This window comes from Emys orbicularis, chromosome 7, assembly GCF_028017835.1.
Source record: "Emys orbicularis isolate rEmyOrb1 chromosome 7, rEmyOrb1.hap1, whole genome shotgun sequence".
Lineage (NCBI taxonomy): Eukaryota > Metazoa > Chordata > Testudines > Emydidae > Emys > Emys orbicularis.
Genome location: NC_088689.1, coordinates 98,742,664 through 98,767,766, shown reverse-complemented (window position 1 = coordinate 98,767,766; position 25,103 = coordinate 98,742,664). Strand labels below are relative to the sequence as shown.

General features: G+C 57.4%; 1 protein-coding gene across 1 annotated transcript in view; it reads right to left on the bottom strand.

Moving 5' to 3' along the window:
- The window catches only part of NRXN2 (neurexin 2), a 293,562-nt gene that overhangs the window by 13,420 nt on the left and 255,039 nt on the right, over positions 1–25,103 (bottom strand). The window contains exon 20 of the mRNA XM_065408659.1: positions 14,370–14,692. Within this exon, the coding sequence (XP_065264731.1) occupies positions 14,370–14,692 (323 nt within the window). The remainder of the gene's footprint in view (positions 1–14,369; positions 14,693–25,103) is intronic.

The window sequence follows — 25,103 nt, the reverse complement described above, 5'->3', positions numbered from 1 at the left end:
TGCCACCTTTGGCACACGTGCCATAGGTTGCCTACCCTTGGGATAGACACTGGCCTGGGACTCCGGAGTTCTAGCCCTGGCTCTGGGAGGGGAAGGGGGCCTAATTGTTGGGGGAGCTGAGAGTCAGGATTCATAGGTTCTATTTCTGCCTCTGCCACTGACTTTAAGTGACTCCTTCCCCCCACCCTCTGCCCCTACTTCCTCTCCAACCCTGTGTCTTTGGGACAGGGTCTGTCTGTGTCTGTGCAGCACCCAACACAATGGTGCCCCAATCTCATCTATGCCGGGCCAGCTGGGCCCATCAGTCTGATCTGGGATGGAAGGGAGGTGGGGACACTGGGCTGCTAACCCATTACTCTGAGCTGGGCCAGGGGGCTACTGGGCCGGCTCGGTCTGGCTCCCAGCTATTCATCTCCCTGTTCCCCATCCAGCGAGGGTGCCATGTGGTGTGGGAAGGGAGAGGCCCGCTCCCCAGCAATCAGTATTCCAGAGCTGGCTGCGCAGATCATGCTCAGCGTGTCGGAATTAGCATAACAAAGACTTGGACAGGGACCCCGGGGCAGGGAATCAATCAAGGCCCTGGCACAGCAGCAGGAATGGCAATGTGGAAGCACTGCAGAGTGTGTGTGGAGGGGGGTGATACCCCCCTGCAATCACACAGCTAGCCCCTCTCACATGGAGCCAGCTGTGTCTAATGCCTCCCCCCTCCTGCAGCCAGCCATGTCTGATCAGCCCCTCTCCTGCAGCCAGCTAGGTCTAATCCCCTCCCCAGCAGCCAGCTGTGTCTAATCCTCGCCCTGCAGTCAGCGGTCTGATCATCCCCCCTCAGTCACTGGGTCTATGTCTCACCTTCCCCCACCCCCAGCAGTCAGCTGTGTCTGATCGCCCCTCCCCCCTGCATACAGCCAGCTGTGTCAAATCCCCCCCACCCGCAGCCAGCTGTGTCTGATCCCCCCTCCGCACACAGCCAGCTGTGACCCCCCACCCGCAGCCAGCTGTGACTGATCCCCCCTGCACACCGCCAGCTGTGACAAATCCCCCCAACCCGCAGCCAGCTGTGTCTGATCCCCCCTGCACACCGCCAGCTGTGAGAAATCCCCCCCACCCGCAGCCAGCTGTGTCTGATCCCCCCCCTGCACACCGCCAGCTGTGACAAATCCCCCCCACCCGCAGCCAGCTGTGACAAATCCCCCCCACCCGCAGCCAGCTGTGTCTGATCGTCGCCCCTCCCCCCTGCACACAGCCAGCTATGACAGATCCCTCCACTCGCAGCCAGATGTGTCTAATCCTCACCCTGTTGTAGTCAGCTGTTTGATCTTCCCCCCTCCCCACACCGCACACGGCCAGCTGTGTCTGATCGCCCCTTTCCCTGCACAGCCAGCCAGCTGTCTGACCCCCCCCGTGTCTAATCGCCCCTCCCCCCCGCAAATAACCAGCTGTGACTGATCATTTCTCACCTCCCCCCCCCCCCCCCCAGCTGTGTCTAATCCGCCCGTTTCTGCAGCCAGCTGTTCTGGTTCACCCTCACCAATCTGTATGATTCCCCCCCTTCTCCTGCATTTAATCCCCAGCTACCCCATGAGCCACCACCCCTCCCTGTCCTTCAGAAAGGCAGAGGCCTGCTTTGAAAAGCAGGGGCATCCAGGAGTCCCTGGCCCCAAGAGTCATTGCTTGAAGGCAAATCCTGAGAGAATTTTAGGGGGCTGGTTCCAGGATCCCCTTTACAGGGTGTGGCCAGGAAGGGCAGATGAGGTGAGGATACAGAAGGGGTGGGGCAGATGCAGGCAGGGCTGCCCAGATGGGGGGCAAGTGGGGCAATTTGCCCCAAGCCCCACAAGAATATAGTATACTATAGTATTGCAACTTTTTTTTATGGAAGGGGCCCCTGAAATTGCTTTGCCCCAGGCCCCCTGAATCCTCTGGTCAGCCCTGGATGCAGGCCCCTGGGGGATTCCCCATCCCCCCAGCTGTTCATTAACTCTCCCAGTCTGGCATCCTTTGGAGCTAATGGGAGATGCAGCAGGCTCCCTCCCCACCCAAGGCCTCTCCTGCACAGCACACTCACGCCTCCAAGGGCTCTCCGCCTCGAGTGCTCTCAATCAGGTCCTCCTGGGGCGAGTGCTCTCAATCAGGTCCTCCAGGGCTCTTGAGCCGCTTCCCCGTTGGCCACTGGCCGCTTGAAATAGCGACTGAGATGGCGAAGGACTTACGGCAAGTGGCATCCTGCTGCAATTCCCCAGCTAAGCAGTGCTGGGCTTGGCTAGTAGGGGGGACAGTAGGGGGTGCTCTCCCTTGCAGTCTGTGCTGCACTAGGAGGCGTCGTGCTGCAGGGAGTGGGGTGGGAGGCCAGCAGGGGGTGCTGGCAGGCAGGAGCAGGGGGCTGCAAGGCACAGGGTAGGAGCTCAGTAGAGGCATTCTGTTGCAGGCAGTGCTGGGGGCATGGGCTGCAGGGCTCCACAGGGGCGCTCGCCCCTTGCACTCAATGCAGCACAAGCTGTGGGTGGAGAGCACCTACTGCTTTAGCAGTGCTGTGCTACCTCTGCGGAAGGGGCTGCGAGCGGTGCCCATGTCGGCCATGCCGAGAGGGTCTGGGCATACCAATGAACAGCAGCAGGGGCAGTGTGCCCTGCTCCTGCCAGCACGTGTCAGAGATCAACGGAGCTGCCTTGAAAAGCAGGGCTCTGGGGCAGAGCCTGAGAGGAGGCCTGGAGACCAAGCTGCTTCTTAAGTGCAGAGAGGATGGGCTGTGCTGCCAAAGCACCCCCTGCTCTCAACAGGACTGAGTCCTTGCTGGAGGGGGCAGCTGCCATTCTGCCAGGCCTTCAACAGCATGTGTCCTCCAGGTGCAACTGGGACTAGAGTCCTGGAGTCCTGACTCCCAGCCCCCTGCTCTAACCACCAGCCCTCCCACTGCTGGGATAGAACCCCGAGGTCTTGACTCCCAGCCATAGGCGTGCGCACAGGGTGTGCCGGGTGTGCCCAGGCACACCCTAATGCAGGGGTGGGCAAATGGCCCCCCTCTCCCGGCGCAGCAAGCCGTGGGGTCTGCGCTCCCAGGCTGGAGTGCCCGGCTGAGTGCAGCAAGCCGCCGGCCCCTCTCCCGCCTTCCCTCCTCCCCTGGAGCCATGCCGCCGGGCGTGCAGCACTCTGGGGGCCAGCTCCGCGGGGAGGTAGACACGCTCCCCCCTCCCCTGGAGTCATGCCGTCACGCACGCAGCGCTCTGGGGGCTGGGGCTGTGCGCTCCCGCAGGGCAGTGTTTGGCTCCGTGGGGAGGCTAGGAGCCTCATCTCATGGTAAGGGGTCCGGGGCCAGGGGGGTTGCATAAGAGGTGGGGGCAGTCAGGGGACATGGAGCAGGGTGGGTTGGATAGGGGGTGGGAGGGTCTATGGAGGGGGCAGTCAGGGAGCAGGGGGGTTGGATGGGGCATGGGAGTCCCAGGGTCTGTCAGGGGGTGGATAGGGGTCAGGGCGGTCAGGGGACAGGGAGCAAGGAGGGTCCTGGAGAGGCAGTTAGGGTGGGGGGGGGTCTCTGGAGGGGGTGGTCAGGGGACAAGGAACTCAGTGGGTTTGGATGAGTCAGGAGTTCTGGGGGGGGCTGTCAGGAGGCAGGGGTGTGGAGAGGGGTTGGGGGAGGCAGGGAGCGGGGGAGGTGTATGGGTCAGGAGTTCTGGGGGTCCTGTCAGGGGGCGGGGAGTGGTTGGATAGGCGTGGGAGTCCCGGGGGTCTGTCTGGGGGTGGGGATGTGGATAAGGGTCAGGGCAGTCAGGGGACAGGTAGGGGGTAAGGTCCTAGGGGGGCAGTCAGGGGACAAGGAGCAAGGAGGCTTAGATAGGGTTGGGGTCCTGGGGGCAGTTAGGGGCAGGGGTCCCAGGAGGGGGTAGTCAGGGGACAAGGAGCAGGGGGGGTTGGGGGTTCTGAGGGGGGAAGTCAGGGGGTGGGAAGTAGGAGGGAGTGGATGCGGGCAGGGTTGGGGCAGGGCTAGGGCAGGGCGGGTCTCCCTGGGTGCACACCCTAATGGAATGGGCTGTGCACGCCTATGCTCCCAGCCTCCAGCTTGTAAGCTCTTTGGGGCAGGGATGGTCTCTCAGTAGGTGTCAGTGCAGAGCTGGCCCCATAGAGCCATGAACTTGGTTGGGGGTGGGGGCCTGTGCAGTGCCTGGCCCAAGGGGACTCCGATCTCAGTTGCTGGGTCTTTGCAATGCCAGGTACATCAGGAATCCTGAGCTCGGTTGGGGGTCTGTGCAATGCCTGGCACGATGGGGACCCCACTTTGTGTGTAGGGGTCTGTGCAATGCCTGGCATGTGGGGACCTTGCTCTCTGTGGGGGGGTCTGTGCAATGCCTGGAACGATGGGGACCCCACTTTGTGTGTAGGGGTCTGTGCAATGCCTGGCACGATCGGGACCCCGCTCTGTGTGTAGGGGTCTGTGCAATGCCTGGCACGATGGGGACCCCGCTCTGTGTGTGTGGGGGTCTGTGCAATGCCTGGCTCGGTAGGGACCACGCTCTCTGTGGGGGGGGGGTCTGTGCAATGCCTGGCACGGTGGGGACCCCGCTCTCTGTGGGGGGGTCTGTGTGCTGTCCAGTGCAACAGGGCCCCTGAGTGTCAGGTGGTCTGTGCAGCATGTGGCACGACAGGAACCTGATCTCTGTTGGGAGGTCTGTGCAGTGCCCAGCCTGATGGGGACCAGATCTCGGTTGGGGGAGGGGTCTGTGCCGTGGCTGTCACATAGCAAAACACACCCGAGGCAGTCCTGTGTGATGGATCTCTGGTCTCATGGCTCGGTGCCAGCATTCCCGTGCCCAGTGCTGGCCCCTCATGACAGCCATAAATCCCTCCCGAATGGGTACGGCCAGTGCATTAATCCCATCAGTATCCTGGCCTGGCCCCAACCCACTAATGAGACTCACTGTCCCTGCCGTGCAACTGTGCCCAGCCCCTGCCTACCACTGCCTCCCGAGCCCCACGGCCGGGCTGTCCCCCTGCGACATGGAGGAGCCATGGATGCATGTTGTAGTCCAACTGCAAACCAGCACCATAACAAGAGGTCACTGCACCTATGTCTATACATGGAGCACGGAGGGCATTGTCCCCATAGGTCCAGCCTGGGGAGCTCCCCAAAGCAGGGATCCCACACTCAGATTTGAGCCTCCCCACTCCTAAACAGGAGGGAGTGGATAAGCACCCAGGACAGATGAACTGCTGGGGACCTGGGACGAGGAGCTGTTCATATCCAGCACCTTCTAGTGGACTGAGCAAATGACTCCTGGGTTCTATCCCCAGTTCTTGGAGGGGAGTGGGGTCCAGTGGGTTAGGGCAGGGGGGCTGGGAGCCAGGTTTCTAGGTTCTATTCCCCTCTCTGCTCAGCTCATGTCTTGTCTGTGGTGGGGCTACGCCACTGTCCCTTCCTTGTGCCCCCACCGGGCAGAGAATACTCTCCGGATGGGCGCCTGGGTGCCAGAGCACAGAAAAACCCACCGCAAATAGAATCCCCTTTAAACTCCCTGCCTTTCATCTCTGAGTCATTCCCCCCCCCCCCCACCAAAACCTACACCCCACCCCCCCCCAGCCTCTCTCTCAAGGATGGGAAATCAGGCTGGTCTAATTACTGCTCTGGTTGCCATGGCAACAGGAAGATGACTTTGTCAGCGATTTTTATTTTTCATACACATGGGCGTGAGGAGGAAGAAAAATCCTGTGGCTGCTGTGGCAACAGCTCCTGGGGAGGGTGACCCCGGAGGTGAATAACGACACCCTACACCCTGATCCAGGCAGCACAGCACCAGCCCCTGGCCTGCCCACTCCATCCTCCTCTGGACCCTACCCCCTGCCCACCCACCCATGTTCCCCTTGCCCCCCCTTCTCCAGCCCCCAGGTCCTGCACCCTTCCATCTCTCTCCAGCCCCTGCCCTCCACACCTGACCACCAGGCCCAGCCCACCCATCCATCCTCCCCATCCCCTTCCCACCCCTTCTTCAGCTGCAGCTCCTGCCGATACCATCCATCCTTGCCCTGTGCCCCATCCCTGCCCTCACTGCTTCCATCCTCCTCCAGCCCCCTGCCTACCTCCCAGTCCCAGGCCCTGCCCACCCCCTCAACCCTCCCCAGCACTAGGCCCTGCCTACCTCCCCTCCATCCTCCTCACCCACCACACTTCATCCTCCTCCCTCGCCTGCCCATCCTCCTCTTGTCCCCCAGGCCTGTCCCACTCCCTCCAGCCCATCCCCCCCCCCAGTTGTGTGTGTGACAGTGACGTGAATGCCTCTCCCCAAAATTAATTTGGGGGTTTTAAATCCCGTTCCCGCTCTACCCCCACCCCCGATCGCTCCATTGTGATTGCAGGGACTGCCCTCCCAAAGGACCACAATCACCGGCCCCCTGCTGTTTACTTGCTTGGGGGCCAGCCTGGCTAACTCGGCCCTATTCTCAGGAGATGCTGGCTCAGGGGCAGGGCTCCAGGGCTGTGATGTATGGCTACTGTACAGTGGCCTGGCAGGGGGATGGCACTGGCTTACCAAGAGCTGTGGGTATCAAGCTGGGATGTTTTTCTAACAGATCTGCTCTAGTTCACTCAGCAATGAATTCAGCAAAGGCCTATCCAGGAGGTTTTGCAGAAGGTCAGACTAGATGATCACAATGGTCCCTTCTGGCCTCGGACTCTATGAATCCAGCTTTGCCAGATGACCCTTTGCCTGGCTGACTCTTCCAGCTGGTCAGGAACGCTTTGATGAAATATTTCATTGCCAAAAGAGCCCATTCGTCAAAGCTCAATGTGTCCCTGGGGTCGGGGAGGCTCCAACGAATTCCTCGGTTCAAAAAAATGTCAGAAACAAGCTTCCAAATGGTTGATACTTGTGAACTAGAAAGATTCGGGGGGTTGGCTCAAAATGAATTTCCATTTCCAAATTAACTTAATTCAGACCTAAGGTTACAAAAGAGAAGGAAAACCAATCAAAACCACAAGGCTGGGAGGGACCCTGGATAACCGAGTCCAGACCCTGCTATTGCAGGCACCGCCATCAGAGAATCTGGGTCAAAACCAGAACCAGTTCCATCTTCAAATCGGAGAGCCACACGCCGCCACAAGGCTGCTCCAGAACCTGTCTCCTCTGCTGAGCGATTTCCATTTCCCCAACTGACGGGTTTTCCCTCGTTTGTGCACTGTCCACATTTTGACTTCTTCGGGGACAAATGCACATGATTGCCAAAAGCCCCATGGGACAGAAAAGTCGTTTCCTGCCCGGCCTGAAGGCACAGATTGGTTTGAGTCATAGAATCATAGTATATCAGGGTTGGAAGGGACCTCAGGAGGTCATTTAGTCCAACCCCCTGCTCAAAGCAGGACCAATTCCCAACTAAATCATACCTGCCAGGGCTTTATCAAGCCTGACCTTAAAAACCTCTAAGGAAGGAGATTCCACCACCTCCCTAGGTAACCCATTCCAGTGCTTCACCACCCTCCTAGTGAAAAAGTTTTTCCTAATATCCAACCTAAACCTCCCCCACTGGAACTTGAGACCATTACTCCTTGTTCTGTCATCTGCTACCACTGAGAACAGTCTAGATCAGGCCTGCACAACTCGTAAAGTGGCGAGGGCCATATTACTCCAAAGAAAACAGCTGAGGGCCGAACCCCCCCGGCCCCGCCGAACCCCCCCCCCCAGCGCCACTGAATCCCCCCCCAGCCACCCCCGAAACACAACACCCCCTCCCAGCGCCGCCCGCCCCACAGAAACAACCCCCACCGCACTGCCGAAACACCCCCCCAGCGCCGCCCAGCCCCCCCAAAACAACCCCCCCCAGCGCTGCCTGCCCCGTGGAAAAAAACCCTCCTTCCCCAGCGTCACCCTGCTGAAACAGCAGTATTGAACCTTGGTAATATGTTATAGCTGGCCCCTAAGGTAGTATAATCAAGGTAAAAGAAAAATGTCTTTTTGCTAGAAGTAAAATAAGATCTTCCCCCCACTTTGTAATCAATTGCCCTGTTGAATGAATGAGGTGTGAATGAAGAAGGCGTGGAAGGTAGCACCTCCAGACAGCTGCAACCCTTGGAGAGGGGATGGGAGCCAGACCAGATCAGTAGAACAGGTCAGCCACCGACTCGCCGCTCGCCTCCTCAGCCCCCCATTGCCCCGGCTCACCCACTCAGCCCCCCTCCCCCACCGCCGGCTCACCTGCCCCCCCGCCACTGCCCGCCCGCTCGTCTCCTCAGCCCCCCACCCCTCCAGCTTGCCTACTCACCCCCCACGGGCTGCACAGTGAGCCCACGCGGGCCGCATGTTGTGCAGGCCTGGTCTAGATCCATCCTCTTTGGAACCCCCTTTCAGGTAGTTGAAAGCAGCTATCAAATCCCTCCTCATTCTTCTCTTCTGCAGACTAAACAATCCCAGTTCCCTCAGCCTCTCCTCATAAGTCATGTGTTCCAGACCCCTAATCATTTTTGTTGTCCTCCGCTGGACTCTTTCCAATTTTTCCATATCCTTCTTGTAGTGTGCGGCCCAAAACTGGACACAGTACTCCAGATGAGGCCTCACCAATGTCGAATAGAGGGGAATGATCACATCCCTAGATCTGCTGGCAATGCCCCTACTTATAAAGCCCAAAAGGCTGTTAGCCTTCTTGGCAACAAGGGCACACTGTTGACACAGCTTCTCGTCCACTGTAACCCCTAGGTCCTTTTCTGCAGAACTGCTGCCTAGCCATTCGGTCCCTAGTCTGTTGCAGTGCATGGGATTCTTCCGTCCTAAGTGCAGGACTCTGCACTTGTCCTTTTTGAACCTCATCAAGTTTCTTTTGGCTCAATCCTCTAATTTGTCTAGGTCCCTCTGTATCCTATCCATACCCTCCAGGATATCTACCACTCCTCCCAGTTTAGTGTCATCTGCAAACTTGCTGACAGTGCAGTCCACGCCATCCTCCAGATCATTAATGAAGATATTGAACAAAACCGGACCCAGGACCAACCCTTGGGGCATGCCGCTTGATACCGGCTGCCAACTAGACATGGAGCCATTGATCACTACCCGTTGAGCCCGACGATCTAGCCAGCTTTCTATCCACCTTATAGTCCATTCATCCAGCCCATACTTCTTTAACGTGCCGGCAAGAATACTGTGGGAGACCGTATCAAAAGCTTTGCTAAAATCAAGGAATAACACATTCACTGATTTCCCCTCATCCACAGACCGAGTTATCTCCTCATAGAAGGCAATTAGGTTAGTCAGGCATGACTTGCCCTTGGTGAATCCATGCTGACTGTTCCTGATCACTTTCCTCTCCTCTAAGTGCTTCAGAATTGATTCCTTGAGGACCTGCTCCATGATTTTTCCAGGGACTGAGGTGAGGCTGACTGGCCTGTAGTTCCCTGGATCCTCCTTCTTCCCTTTTTTAAAGATGGGCACTACATTAGACTTTTTCCAGTCATCCGGGACCTCCCCCGATCCCCAAGATAATGGCCAATGGCTCTGCAATCACATCCGCCAACTCTTTTAGCACCCTCGGATGCAGCCCCATGGATTTGTGCTCATCCAGCTTTTCTAAATAGTCCCGAACCATTTCTTTCTCCACAGAGGGCTGATCACCTCCTCCCCATGCTGTGCTGCCCAGTGCAGTAGTCTGGGAGCTGACCTTGTTCGTGAAGACAGAGGCAAAAAAAGCATTGAGTACATCAGCTTTTTCCACATCCTCTGTCACTAGGCTGCCTCCCTCATTCAGTAAGGGGCCCACACTTTCCTTGACTTTCTTCTTGTTGCTAACATACCTGAAGAAACCCTTCTTGTTACTCTTAACATCTCTTGCTAGCTGCAACTCCAAGTGTGATTTGGCCTTCCTGATTTCACTCCTGCATGCCTGAGCAATATTTTTATACTACTTCCTGGTCATTTGTCCAATCTTCCACTTCTTGTAAGATCAGCAAGGATTTCACTGTTAAGCCAAGCTGGTCGCCTGCCATATTTACTATTCTTTCTACACATCGGGATGGTTTGTTCCTGCAACCTCAATAAGGATTCTTTAAAATACAGTCAGCTCTCCTGGACTCCTTTGCCCCTCATGTTATTCTCCCAGGGGATCCCGCCCATCAGTTCCCTGAGGGGGTCAAAGTCTGCTTTTCTGAAGTCCAGGGTCCGTATTCTGCTGCTCTCCTTTCTTCCTTGTGTCAGGATCCTGAACTTGACCATTTCATGGTCACTGCCTCCCAGGTTCCCATCTCTTGCTAGCTCTGCCCCTAGTTGGTTCCTCCAGCACTTGCACCAGGAAATTGTCCCCTACATTTTCCAAAAACTTCCTGGATTGTCTGTGCACCGCTGTATTGCTCTCCCAGCAGATATCAGGGTGATTGAAGTCTCCCATGAGAACTAGCGGGTTGGACAGCATCAGGGCATGGGCAGAGAACAGCTCCACCAAGCCACTTCTCCCCAAGTGCTCCCATCTTGCTAAGGGACAACATGTCAAGTCTGTTAGCATTGAGGATTCCAGCTCCAGTCTTCCTGGTTTGACTAGAGCAGACCCGGGAGAACAAAAGATCCTAGCAGGGCTTTAAGGGGGACCAAATCAAGTGCGTCTGGAGAAACTAGCCCTGCCTAGTTTTCTGGGGGAGAAGGGGCTGGTAAGGGTTTGTATCTGTGGATGTTCTTAATCTGGAATCAGTGTCCCCTCCCCACACAGAATTAATCAGGAATAGCTAGTCCGCTTTCAATTCACCCACTCCCTCAATCCGGCTTAGCGTTCCTGTGTAGACAAGCTCCAGATAGACACGTGTGCAGACTGTAAACATCTTTCATCTCCGATGCATTGAACCTCTTGCTAGCTGCACACCACTTTGGTTTCAGAAAGCTATCTGGGTGTTGTGTATCTCTGGCCACAGGCTCCCAAGGAAGCATCTGCGGGGGAGCATGGTTCATCTGCAGTGTGCTGCCGTCTCCCCAGGAGAGGTAAAGGTCTGGAGGAGGCCTGGTCCATGAGGGTGAGTGACAAAGTGGGAATTTTCTGTAACAGTTTTATGAAGCCTATGTGTTTACCCAGTATTTTGCATGGCTCCCCAATGGGGAAGAAAGGACTGCCTGCTCTCAGGGCAGGCTGGCAGACATAGGTTTGAATGTCACCTTGCTGTCTGAGCCTGAATGAGTCACAACCAACCCCAAATCAATGGCAAATCCAAGAAGAGAATGGCAAACCTGATCACCAGGCTAATGCCACCTAGAGCAGCCAAGGACCCAGAGGGAGATGGATTTCTCCACCTCTCAGCAGGGAAGTTGAGCTGAGACCCCAGGTGGAGAAGAAAGGACTGGAGGGGGGGCTGGGGAAGAAGCGCTGGCTGCTGGAGGAAGCTGGCAGCTCCCACCTGGGAACAGACCGAGGCGGGCAGACAGACAGACAGAGCCTGACCCCGGGGCCGGGCTCTGGGCTGAGCAGAATGGACTGTGCTTTAACCTTCAGCTCTCTGTGCTAAGCCACAGGCTGCCTCTGCTGGCGCCAGGTGACTAATAAACCGGCTGCCCTGGGGATGCTGCTCGAGGGTCACTGGAAATGCCGGCTGAGGGGCATCAGCCCCTGAGGGGTGGCCAAGGCCCTGCCAGGAGCCTGTCTCAGCTGGACTCGCTGGGCAGAGCTCAGGGGGAAGCAGGAGGGCTGGACCCTAAAGGGTGAGTTTCAGCAGGCAGGAGGCCTTGTGGCCTGCCCTGGAGGAAGAGTGAGAGCCCTGGGGTCTGGCACTTCCTCCAAGAGACTGTTCCAAAGCAGGGGTACAGCCCCGAGCCTGTGGATCTTTGACAAGGGGGGCATTCAGAGACCAGGCAGCGGGACAGCAGGGCAGTGAGCCCTGCAACTGTGTCAGGACAGGAGACTAGACCTCAAGGCATCCCCTGGCATCTCACCGGAACCCTGGCTTACCTGGGAGTTGTCAGCTCTGGGGGAGTGCAGGCGATGGGGATACAGGATAGGAAAGCCAGCCCCCCCCAGTCCCCTTGCATCTTGCCTGACTCCCAAAATCCCCATACAGGCCCCCTAGGTACCAGACCTCCCCCCATCTTCCCATCTCCCTTCCCCCGAGTACCAGACCCCCCACCTTCCCATCTCCCTGCCTCAGGTACCAGACCCCTCCTCACCTTCCCATCTCCCTTCCCCTGGGTACCAGTCCCCCCCGCCACTTTCCCATCTTCTTTCCCCCGAGTACCAGACCTCCCACTTTCCCATCTCCCTTCCCCCGAGTACCAGACCTCCCACCTTCCCATCTCCCCTCCCCCGGGTACCAGCCCCAGCCCCACCTTCCCATCTTCCTTCCCCCGAGTACCAGACCCCCCCACCTTCCCATCTCCCCACCCCCAGGTACCAGACCCCCCCCCACCTTCCCATCTCCCCTCCCCCGGGTACCAGACCCCCCCACCTTCCCATCTCCCCTCCCCCGGGTACCAGAAACCCCCCACCTTCCCATGTCCCCTGCCCCAGGTACCAGACCCCTCCTCACCTTCCCATCTTCCTTCCCCTGGGTACCAGACCCCACCCCCCACCTTCCCATCTCTCTTCCCCCAAGTACCAGACTCCCCCCACCTTCCCATCTCCCTTCCCCGGGTACCAGACACCACCACCTTCCCATCTCCCTTCCCCCAAGTACCAGACTCCCCCACCTTCCCATCTCTCTTCCCCCAAGTACCAGACTCCCCCCACCTTCCTATCTCCCCTTCCCCGGGTACCAGACCCCCACACTTTCCCATCTCCCTTCCCCCGAGTTCCAGACCCCCCCACTTCCCATCTCCCTTCCCCGGGTACCAGACCCCCCCCACCTTCTCATCTCCCTTCCCCCAAGTACCAGACTCCCCCCACCTTCCCATCTCCCCTTCCCCAGGTAACCAGACCCCCCCACCTTCCCATCTCCCGTGCCCCATGTACCAGACCCCTCCTCACCTTCCCATGTCCCTTACCCTGGGTACCAGTCCCCCCCCACTTTCCCATTTCCCCTCCCCCGGGTACCAGACCCCCCCCACCTTCCCATCTCCCCTGCCACAGGTACCAGACCCCCCCCACTTTCCCATCTCCCTTCCCCCGAGTACCAGACCCCCCCACCTTCCCATCTCTCTTCCCCCAAGTACCAGACTCCCCCCACCTTCCCATCTCCCTTCCCCCAAGGACCAGACTCCCCCACCTTCCCATCTCCCCTTCCCCGGGTACCAGACCCCCCACTTTCCCATCTCTCCTTCCCCGGGTACCAGATCCCCCCATTTCCCCATCTCCCTTCCCTCGAGTACCAGACCCCCCCCCACCTTCCCATCTCCCCTTCCCCGGGTACCAGACCCCCCCCCACCTTCCCATCTCCCCTTCCCCAGGTAACCAGACCCCTCCTCACCTTCCCATCTCCCCTGCCCCGGGTACCAGACCCCTCCTCACCTTCCCATCTCCCTTCCCCTAGGTACCAGTCCCCCCCCACTTTCCCATCTTCATTCCCCTGGGTACCAGACCCCTCACTTTCCCATCTCCCTTCCCGAGTACGAGACCCTCCAACCTTCCCATCTCCCTTCCCCAGTTATCAGACCTCCCCCCACCTTCCCATCTCCCTCCCCCAGTTATCAGACCTCCCCCCATCTTCCCATCTCTCCTCCCCCAGGTACCAGATCCCCCCCACCTTCCCGTCTCCCCTCCCCTGGGTACCAGACCCCCCCCAGCTTCCCATCTCCCTTCCCTGGGTACCAGATCCCCCCACCTTCCCATCTCCCTTCCCCTGGGTACCAGACCCCCCCACCTTCCCATCTCCCTTCCACCGAGTAGCAGACCCCCACACCTTCCCATATCCCTTCCCTGAGTGCCAGACCCCCACCCACCTTCCCATTGCCCCTGCCCCTGGTACCAGACCCCTCACTTTCCCATCTCCCTTCCCCTGAGTACGAGACCCTCCAACCTTCCCATCTCCCTTCCCCAGTTATCAGACCTTCCCCCACCTTCCCATATCCCTCCCCCAGTTATCAGCCCTCCCCCCGTCTTCCCATCTCTCCTCCCCCAGGTACCAGATCCCCCCCACCTTCCCATCTCCCTTCCCCGAGTGCCAGACCCCCCTCACCTTCCCGTCTCCCCTCCCCTGGGTACCAGACTCCCCCCACCTTCCCATCTCCCTTCCCTGGGTACCAGACCCCCCCACCTTCCCATCTCCCTTCCACCGAGTAGCAGACCCCCACACCTTCCCATCTCCCTTCCCTGAGTGCCAGACCCCCACCCACCTTCCCATTGCCCCTGTCCCTGGTACCAGACCCCCGCACCTTCCCATCTCCCTTCCCCTGAGTACCAGACCCCCGCTCAATTTCTCATCTCCCCTCCCCTGGGTACCAGACTCCCCCTCACCTTCCTCTCTTCCCTCCCCCCCTTGGTTCCTTCCCCCCACTTACCTGGGTGATGCTGTCACGCATGGTGGGAGAGCGGCCGCGCCGCGTGGTGGTGGTGGCCATGGTGGTGGTGGTCTCCATGATGGTGGTGGACATGTCGGCCAGCAGGGTGGTGGCAGTGGTCTCGGTGGTCATGACGGAGGGCACCTCACCCACCAACCGGAGGTTCCCCTCCACCCACACATTGGGGTCGCTCTCGGCCGCCAGGGACAGCACCTTGAGCCCGTTGTAGTAGAGCCCTGAGATCTGGCCCTGGAAGGGGCGGCCCTGATCCCGGCCTCCGATCTTGATGGCGGCCTGGCTGTTAAATATTGTCAGCTGTCGACCTGCCAAGACGGGGTGCAGGGGAGTCAGGGTGGGGAAGGGAGAAAGAGGAGGGGTGAAGCCCATGGGGGGAAGGAGGGATGGAGTCGCAGGGTGGGGGTGGCAGGGGAGGGAAGAATAAACAGAGAAAGAAAGATCCTGAGTGAATGGTGGGCCAGGAGAGAGGCAGAGCTCAGCCAGCCAGGGGCTGCAGAAAGCAGCGGTCCCCCAGCCACTGCCCTGACTGGGGGACACAGCGACACCCCTGCCCCACGTTCTCACTTCCTCCTCCCACTTCACTCCCTGCCAGCCACCAACCCCTGCACTGGCTTCTAACGCACCTGCACATGGCTTCGGGCTGTCACACACCCCTCCCTCTACCCCCAACCACCCATCTTCTTCCATCCCCTCCATCCAACCCCCTCCTTCCCCAACCACACCCCCTTCTTCCATCCCCACCACCCCCTTCCATGCAATTCCCTCCTTCCCTCCATCCCCAACCACACCCCCTTCTTCCATGCCCTCCAACCCCTCCACCCTCTCCCTCCATTCCTTTCCTTCCATCCATCCAACCCCCGCCTTCCCCCCACCCCTACCACACACCCCTTCTTCCATCCCCTCCATCCATCCATCCCCTCCTTCCATCCCCCCTCCATCTGCCCAACTACCCCTCCCATCTATCCACCCCCAATCACCACCTCCCTCCCTCCATCCCCCATTGATCCACCCCCCAACCTCTCCCACATTCCTCCCACCATTATCCCTCCACACCCTCCATGTATCCGTCCGCAGACACATCCTTCCATCCCCCAACCCAATCCCCCCACCTCTCCATCCACACCTCCCCGCCCCTCCATCTGCCCCCACATCCCTCCATCTCCCACACCTCCACCCATCCAACATCCCTGAACACCCCTCCGTCTATCCCCCCACACCCTACATCTATCCACCCCCATTCCTCCATCCATCCACCTCCTCCATCCCTACTCCTGCTCCACCCATTCATCCCCATACTCACTCATCTATCTATCTATCTATCTATCTATCTATCTATCTATCTATCTATCTACCTTCCCTCCCAAACTGCCCCCCTTTCCCTTCCAGACCCTTGGGACCCATTTCTGCATTCACAGCCCCTGCATGGAACAGAGACAGTGAGCAGAGGAGGAGCGAGAGACGTGCAGGCACAGAGAGGCGCTGGGCACAACCCAGACATTTGAATTGTTAGATCCCCTCTGGCTGATAATGGGATATGGGGCCTTTCCCCTCTAGGGGGTGCCAGCTCCAATCTGGCCCAACTGTAGGAGATGGAAGGGTGGAATGACTGGCTCATGGTGGCGGGGAATGGGACACGAGGCCCTTCCCCTCTCAGGGTGCTGGCTCCGGTCTGGTCAGCTAATGGGGAAGGAGTGTGTGCGGTGAAGGGGCAGTGTTGGGGCATGAGCTGGTTGGCCCAGGAGTTCACAGCATCAGAGCTGTGCAGCCCCTCCTCCCCACATGTCAGACAGAAGGCTGCAGTGCAGCTGCCCAGGCTGAGGGGGAAGGAGCCAGACACACCTGCCCACCTAGGAGACTGTGGGGAGGGCGTGTGTGTGGGGAGTGGCTGGAGAGGGGTACGTGTCTATGGGGGGAGGGGCTGGCAAGGGGTATGTGTCCATGGAGGGACGTGTGTGTGGGGAGTGGCTGGAGAGGGGTACATGTCTATGGGGGGAGGGGCTGGCAAGGGGTATGTGTCCATGGAGGGACGTGTGTGTGGGGAGTGGCTGGAGAGGGGTACATGTCTATGGGGGGAGGGGCTGGGGAGGTGTGTGTGTGGGGAGGGGCTGGCGGGTACGTGTCTATGGGGGGAGGGACTGTAAGATGTGTGTGGGGAGTGGCTGGCGAGGGGTATGTGTCTATGGGGAGAGGGGCTGTGGAGGTGTGTGTGTGGGGAGGGTCTGGCGAGGGGTACATGTCTACGGGGGAAGGACTGGTAAGATGTGTGTGGGGAGTGGCTGGGGAGGTGTACGTGTCTATGAGGGGGATGGGCTGGGGAAGTGTTCATGGGGAGGAACTGGAGGGGGAAAAAAGCAACAGAGGGTCCTGTGGCACCTTTAAGACTAACAGAAGTATTGGGAGCATAAGCTTTCGTGGGTAAGAACCTCACTTCTTCAGATGCAAGTCAGATGCATCTGAAGAAGTGAGGTTCTTACCCACGAAAGCTTATGCTCCCAATACTTCTGTTAGTCTTAAAGGTGCCACAGGACCCTCTGTTGCTTTTTACAGATTCAGACTAACACGGCTACCCCTCTGATACTGGAGGGGGGAAGGCGTCTATGGTGTAGGGGCTGGTGAGGTATATGGGGGGAAGGGCTGGAGAGGGGTATGTATCTATGGGGGGAGCGGCTGGTGAGGGGTATTTGTCTATGGGGGAGGGGCTAGAGGGGGTACGTGTGTATGGGGGAGGGGATGGACAGTATTATGTCTATGGGGAGAGGGACTGGGGAGGTGTGTGTGGGGAGTGGCTGGAGAGGGGTACGTGTCTATGGGGAGAGAGGCTGTGGAGGTGTGTGTGTGGAGGGCTGGAGAGGGGTACGTGTCTATGAGGGGGAGGGGCTGCGGAGGTGTGTGTGAAGAGGAGCTGAAGATGGCTACGTGTCTGTGGGGGGAGGGGCTGGGGAAATGTTCGTGGGGAGGAACTACAGAGGGGTACGTGTCTATGGGGTAGGGGCTGGTGAGCTGTGTGTGGGGAATGGCTGAGGAGAGGTATATGTTTATGGGGGAGGGACTGGGGAGGTGTGCGTGGGGAGCGGCTGGAGAGAGGTATGTGTCTATGGGGGGAGCGGCTGGAGTGGGGTACATGTCTATAAGCGGGCGGGGCTTGTGAGCTGTGTGTTGGGAAGGACTGGAGAGGGGTACGTGTTTAGGGGGAGGGATGTGAGGAGAGGCTGGTGAGGGCTGTGTGTCTATGGAGGAGGGCTGTGTGGGGAGGGGCTGGTGAAGGGTATGTGTCTTTGGGGGAGGGCTGTGTGAGGAGAGGCTGGAGAGGGGTACGTGTTTAGGGGGAGGGGTGTGAGGAGAGGCTGGTGAGGGCTGTGTGTCTATGGGGGAGGGCTGTGTGGGGAGGGGCTGGTGAAGGGTATATGTCTTTGGGGGAGGGCTGTGTGAGGAGAGGCTGGAGAGGGGTACGTGTTTAGGGGGAGGGATGTGAGGAGAGGCTGGTGAGGGCTGTGTGTCTATGGGGGAGGGCTGTGTGGGGAGGGGCTGGTGAAAGGTATGTGTCTCTGAGGGGGAAGAGCTGAGGAAGTGTTCGTGGGGAGGGGCTGGGCCCATGGGGTGTGGGGATGCAGAGCTGGCTGGAGGAGCAAGGGGGACCCATGCGTGTAAGTGGGATTCCGGCCTAGTTGCCCACACTGGGCTGGCACAGGCAGGTGCTAGCTGGGATGTGTTTTGGGGGGAGCACCGGCAGCTGATCTAAATCTGGGGGCCGCATGCGGGGACAGAAGCAGTGCCATCAAATTGCTCTGCCTTCCAACCTGCCCCTGCCCCCCCTCTCATTAGCCACGTCCCAGCTGCCATCCAGGTGGCGCAGAGCAGTTTAGAAAACAAATCCTGGCCAACCCTCCACCCCCCCCCCGCCATCACGCTCTCTCCCCGCTCCCTCCCGCCTTCAAAGACGCCTTTTAAAAAAAGAGACGAGAGGAGGATTGTTAAAGGGACCTTCTGTTGTGAGCAAAACCGACTCCAGATGGCTCTTACTGAACCGTTATCAGCTGGTTAACGCTCTGACTTTACAACAGCTTCGGCTTTGGATGAATACTCTGGAAATCGGCAGGTTTTTAACCCTCTGAGTTTCAGCTTCTTGGGTTTTTTAGAAAACAGGATTATTTTTGTTTTAATTTTCTTTTGCTCGGGGTTAAGAAATCGGCACCCGGACTCCTGCAAGTCATTTGTTTTTCCCTGAGTTTGGGGGAGTTTAGCGCGTTAATTAGTTTTCACTCTTGTTAGATGGATTTTTGTTTGGTTTGTTTGTTGCTTATTTAAAGAGCTTATTTGTTATGTGGTTTATTTGCCACCTGGATTTTTTTAAGGGCCTACACCCGGATGTGTGCACGCACACACAATACTGCCCTGGGTTAAATTTGTCTTGGATTCCCTCCCTGCACCCCAACCCCCTGTGATTGCTCTGGTGGGAGGTGTGAGGCCTGGCAAAGTTGTGAGGCTTGTGAAGGCCGAGGGTTAACAAATTCATGCCGCTTGCAAACAGAGCCTCACCAAACTTGTCACGCTTGTGAATACTGATGATCACCAACCTCGGGACGCTTGTGAAAAGGGGAAGCATCAACTCATCTGTGAGGCATGAGACCCTTGTTGGGGCTTAGTTTAAATCCAGCTGATGTGCCAGCAGGAGAAGGGTTTGTGTGTGTGTGTGTCCCCCAGGGGAATGAGCAAGCCAGCCTAATGGAGCAGCTGGTGCTACCACACTGGCTGAAAAGCCTCCAGGGAAGCATTATTCTGAGGCAGACCTGCTTGCTTCTCTGCTATCCTCCATCTCTTCCTGCATTTTATCCCTCAGGGACGCTGGTACAGACAATCTGTCCCGGGATGCTTGCTCCTTATCCCGCGTGGGCAGCGCCCCTGTGCCCAGCAACCCAGCCTGATCTCCCAAAGATCAGCAGTGCTGAAAGTCAGGCCTCCAAGGAAGTGGGGCAGGGGCTCACTAGAGGGGGCTCTCCCCTCTCAGTCAGGGCTGATGACAGAAGTTCAAGTGGCAAGCCGTGAAGCTTTACAACGATGGATCCCTGCTTGGAATCAGCCACCACAAGCTGGGGCATTTCTCCCAATCTCTGGGCACCTGGTTTGAGCGCAGGTTGGGGCGGCACAGCTGGGTTCAGGCTGCAGCAGCAGAGCCACCCAGGGCACAGGCCAGAAATCAAGAGCGGGAAGTTAGTGCTGTCCGATTTAGTCTTAGTCCCACAAAGGGGTGGCCTGGGGGAACTAGGCTGCCCACAAAGGCGTCTCCCCACAAACCGACAGGCAGGGGGGCATGGAGTACTGCTCTGAGGGGAGAGGGCTGGTCTCTTCCCAGTGCCTTTCTCCTTGTAGCACTGAGACCAAAGCCCACCCCAGGGTTTGCACTGCCAGACTGGGCTCTGGTTAGTGCGGCGAGTTGAAAGGCCGGACCTACTGTGAGTGCAGCAGGCACCAGACCGGGACAGGGTTGGGGATGGCTTGGTGCTGAAGGGGTGGTTGAGCTGCTGGCTAGGAGTGTGTGCGGGGAGACATGGGTCAACCAGATGAATTGACTAGTGAATGAAATAATAGATAAACAGAGAGGCGTGTATGGGGGATGGATGGCTGCATGTGAGGACGGATGGGAGTGTGGGGATGGATGGAGGGGTATGAGGGGATGGAAGGAAGGAAGGGTGTGTGTGTGGGGACAGAGGGACGGATGGGTGTGTCGGGGGTAATGGATGGAGGGGAGGGCGGGCGTGTGGATGGATGAAAGGAAGGAAGTGTGTGGAGACAGACAGATGGAAGGGTGTGTGAGAGGATGGAGGGAAAGATGGGGGTGTGGGGACGGAAGGAAGGAAGGGGGTGTGAGGGGACGGATGGATGGGGGTGTGTGAGGATGGAAGGAAGGGAGTGTGTGGGGACAAATGGATGGATGGGTGTGTGTATGGGGATAGAGAGATGGATGGGGGTGTGTGGGGATGGAGGGAAGGAAGGGTGTGTGTGGGGATGGAGGGAAGGAAGGGTGTGTGTGGGAATGCAGGGATGGAAGGAAGGAAGGAAGGGGGCATGGGGGACGGATGGATGGATGGGGGTGTGTGGGGATGGATGGGGATGGGTGGGGTTGAAAGGAGGGAAGGGGGTGTGGGGACGAATGGATGGATGGGGGTGTGTGGGGATGGAAGGAAGGAAGGGGGCATGGGGGACGGATGGATGGATGGGGGTGTGTGGGGATGGATGGATGGGGATGTGTGGGGATGGAAGGAAGGAAGGGGGGTGTGGGGACAAATGGATGGATGGGGGTGTGTGGGGATGGATGGAAGGGGGTGTGTGGGGACGGATGGGGGTCTGTTAGTATGGATGGGGTGTGGGGATGGAAGGAAGGAAGGAAGGGGGTGTGGGAGATGGATGGATGGTGTGTGTGGGAATGGATGGATGGGGGTGTTTGAGGATGGAAGGAAGGAAGGGGGTGTGGGGGATGGATGGATGGGGGTGTGTGGGGATGGAAGGAAGAGGGCATGGGGGATGGATGGATGAGGGGGTGTGGGGATGGAAGGAAGGGGGCGTGGGGGACAGACGGATGGGGGTGTGCGGGGATGGAAGGAAGGAAGGGGGAGTATTGGACAGATGGATGGATGGAGTGTGCGGGGATGGAAGGAAGGAAGGGGGAGTATTGGACAGATGGATGGATGGAGTGTGCGGGGATGGAAGGAAGGGGGCGTGTTGGATGGATGGAAGGAAGGGGGCATGTTGGATGGATGGAAGGAAGAGGGTTTGTGGGGATGGAAGGACGGAAGGGGGAGTGTTGGACAGATAGATGGCTGGATGGGGTGTGCGGGGATGGAAGGAAGGAAGGGGGAGTGTTGGACAGATGGATTGATGGGGGTGTGCAGGGATGGAAGGAGGTGTGGGGGACGGATGGAAGGAAGCAGGTTTGTGGGGATGGAAGGGGGAGTGTTGGACAGATAGATGGCTGGATGGGGTGTGCGGGGATGGAAGGAAGGGGGAGTGTTGGACGGATGGAAGGAAGAGGGCGTGCGGGACGGATGGAAGGAAGGGGGTTTGTGGGGAAGAAAGGGGGAGTGTTGGACAGATGGATGGATGGGGGTGTGCAGGGATGGAAGGAAGGAAGGGGGGTGGGGGACGGATGGAAGGAAGGAAGGGGGAGTGTTAGATGGATGGAGGGGGTGTGCAGGGATGGAAGGAAGGAAGCAGGTTTGTGGGGATGGAAGGAAGGCAGGGGGTTTGTGGGGATGGAAGGCAGGGGGTGTGCGGGGATGGAAGGAAGGGGGAGTGTTGGACAGATGGATGGATAGGGGTGTGCAGGGATGGAAGGGAGGGGGTGTAGGGGACGGATGGAAGGGGGAGTGTTGGACAGATGGATGGATAGGGGTGTGCGGGGATGGAAGGAAGGGGGTGTAGGGGACGGATGGATGGATGGGGGGATGGAAGGAAGGAAGGGTGTGTGTGGGGCTTGACAGCTGGAGATAGAAAACACCATTGCAGGTGTTGCATGCATGGCAGGAGTTGCCAGCACCCCTCTGCCTGGCAGGGGAAGCTCCCTCAAAGTTGATGTCTTCCGTGCCCCACCTCGCTGTTCAGCAGTGAATTTGCACAGAAGCAGCCTCCCGTGAGCCCTTGGGCTGAACAAGGAGGAGAAGGGCGCGGACGACGTGCAGATCTCAAGTCTGGACTGTTTGGAGCTTTCGGGGATGAGGTTTGGGGCCAGTTCTGACCTGAGCTGGCCTGGTCGGTGCTGTCCTTGGAAGGAGGAAGAGCTGGCAGGGAAGGAGGCACATCCCCTCTCCAAATGAGGGTTGTCTGACTTGTTATAATAGGCTGGGCTCTTCCCAAGGGGTGAGCAGCTTGGGACCCTGTTATGAGAGTGCCCTGAGAGATGCCTGTACTTATGCAGCTAGTTAATGTGCCAGTAGGTGGTGCTCAAGAACCCACTGCATTGTTCATTGAAGTTGTTCTAAGTGGGGTGTCGGGAGGAAGAGGGTCGCTGCTTTGATGTGGCTGAGCGAGGCCCGCTCAAGGGCCGCGTGTGCTCTCCTTCCATAGGAATGCCAAGCTCCGCTGCAGCACTTTCGAAGTGCGTTACATTTTCACAGATGGGGAAACCGAGGCACGGAAAGGTGGACTTGCCCAAAGTCGCCCAGCAGCAGAGCCAGGAATAGAATCCAGGTATCCTGAGCACCAGTTCTGCGCTCTCCACCAGGCCACAGCCAGGGTGGGAGCCCAAGAAGACACTTGGTTAATGGGATGCTTAGCTGCTCCAGGCTTCATGTCTCATCTGTTGGCTGGCAGGTTAGAGGATCAAACAGCTGGCTGGGAAGGTACATAGAGTTCGAGAGCTCAGTGATTTTTTGCGGGAGGATCCAGCACCGAAACGAAAGGACAATATTTAAAAACAGCAGGATTTTCCATCCTGCAAAACGATGTGAGATTTTGACTATTTTTGCCATCCCCTGTCAGACCAAAAAGCCAAAATTTCCAACTTTTCCCAGAATGAAATACCCTCGAAGTCGCTTACAATGGCACTCAACAAGCTGGTTGACGAAATGGCGTTTGGCTGAGCAACTCCAGGGAGCAGGTGATCAGCCCTGATTCAGAGGAAATTTTCCACATTTGGAGCCCAACCCCGAAAGATGCTGCTGCCCCTGTTGTTCTGAGGGGGCATGGATGGGTGTGTGTGGGGATGTGCCAATCTAGGGCAAACTCCTTTTCCTCACACCCACCCACACTCGCAGTGACACCAGGTGACTGCCAGCCCCCACCTGATTGACCTTTAAATCCCTGGCCCCTCCAGTGCAGCCCGTTAAGAACTTTAACCCTTTGAGCACTGGTGCCATGTCTTACAAGTAGGCATGGCAGGACACTGCGACAGCATGGCAGGTGATGACCTCCTTCATGGCCACCCCTCACTGGTCCCTGAGGGCCAGCCAAGGTCTCGAATGTTGGGAGCCTGACTCAAAAGAGCTCAAAGCCCGTTGGGGGAGCGGGGAGAAATCAGACTCCTTTATTTCAGATCTAAAGGAGATCTAAGCTTTGGAAGAATCCTGCTTTGATTTGTCGGTGCCGATCCCTTGGAAATCCAGCCCCAGGATGGTTGGGAAGCTACCACCCGCTTCCATCACAAGGCTGTTCAATGCTTAAAGAGCCCACAAAGTCTCCTGCTGCAGGGACCATCTGCAAATGCAGGAGGCACCCGAACTCCTGTGGCAGCTTTCGAACCTTGGGGACCTTGTGTTTGTAAGATGGCCTTTTCAAATTCACCCGGTCCCCAGCACACGTGGCCCCCAAGGGCAAAATCTTTTATAATCAGTCATCAAAGGGCTAAAGTGACACTGTTGGTTAGATCCCCTCCTGAGACATAGCTCTCAGCTGTGGTGTTTTCAGCCAAGATGATTGAGACACTTGATTCCCATTCGTTTAGAGGGGAATCTGGATGTCTCGACACCCTCGGGCAACTTTGCAACGCTCAGCGTTGGTGTTAAAAATAAACCCAAGCTTAAAAAAAAAAAAAAAACTTGCTGGAGTATTTATGGGATAATTATTATTTTTGAAGGATTCCACTGCAAACAGTGGGCTCAATTTGTTTTTCGCTTACACTAGTATAAAAGAGGATTAGATCTCAGCTGTGACAACTCTCGGGATATTATCATATCTGGTGTTTTTCCTGAAAGCCCCAGCTCCAGGAATCATGGGATTAGGTGAGAATTTCTGTTCTCTTAAAACAGGAAGTGTTAAAACTTTTTTTTTTTAAATTATTACCTAGTTTTCCTCCACAGATCTCAAAGCGTTTTACAAAGGAGGGTCTTATCCCCATTTTACAGAAGGGGAAACTGAGGCACAGCAGGCCAGTGGCAGAGCCGGGAGGCGAACCCAGACACCCTGAGTCCCAGTCCAGTGCTCTGCCCAGTAGGACACACTGTCTTGTTGCAGGGGGCAGAAAAAGCTGGAAAATGTGAGTCCTAGAGACTCAAAATGCAGAAGGCAAACAAAGAAGAATCCCAAATTTCTCCTTTTAAAAAAGTGATGATTTCTAAGCCAATCTCATGATTTCTGACCCCGCCCCGAGCTGGCAATACTGCATTTTGGCACCACAATAAGCAGCCGGATTTTGAAAAGAACTGAAAACACTGGACTCAGATTGGGAGCTCTATGAGGCAGGAACTGTCTCTTGGCTGTGTGTTTGTACACTGCCTAGTGCAGTGGCATCCTGGTCCATGACTGGGGGCTCTTAGGTGCTATAGCAGTACAAATATTTCATAGATTGATGGCTTTCAAGGCCAGAAGGGACCATTAGATCATCTCTGCTGCCTTGTCTAACACAGGCAGAGAATGTCGCCAAGCTAACCCTGCAAAGATCCCAATCACTTGGGTTTGACTAAAGCATCTTCCAGAGAGGCAGCCATCCTGCCCTGGGGTGTTTGTTCCAATGGTTAATTGCCCACCCTGGACAAAATGTGCATCTTGTTTCTCAGTGGAATGTGTCTGGCTTTAATTTCCAGCCATTGGTTCTGCCTCTTTCCACTAGGCTAAAATACCCAGGATTTTCTCCCAGTAAACCATAACCAAGTCACCTCTTCCTCTTCTTTTGGATCAGCTAAACAGATTGAGCTCTTAAAATCTCTCACTCTCCAGCATTTTTTCCTCCGCCCACATATAATTTTTGCTGCTCTTCTCTGCACCCTCTTCACTTTTTCCATCATCTTT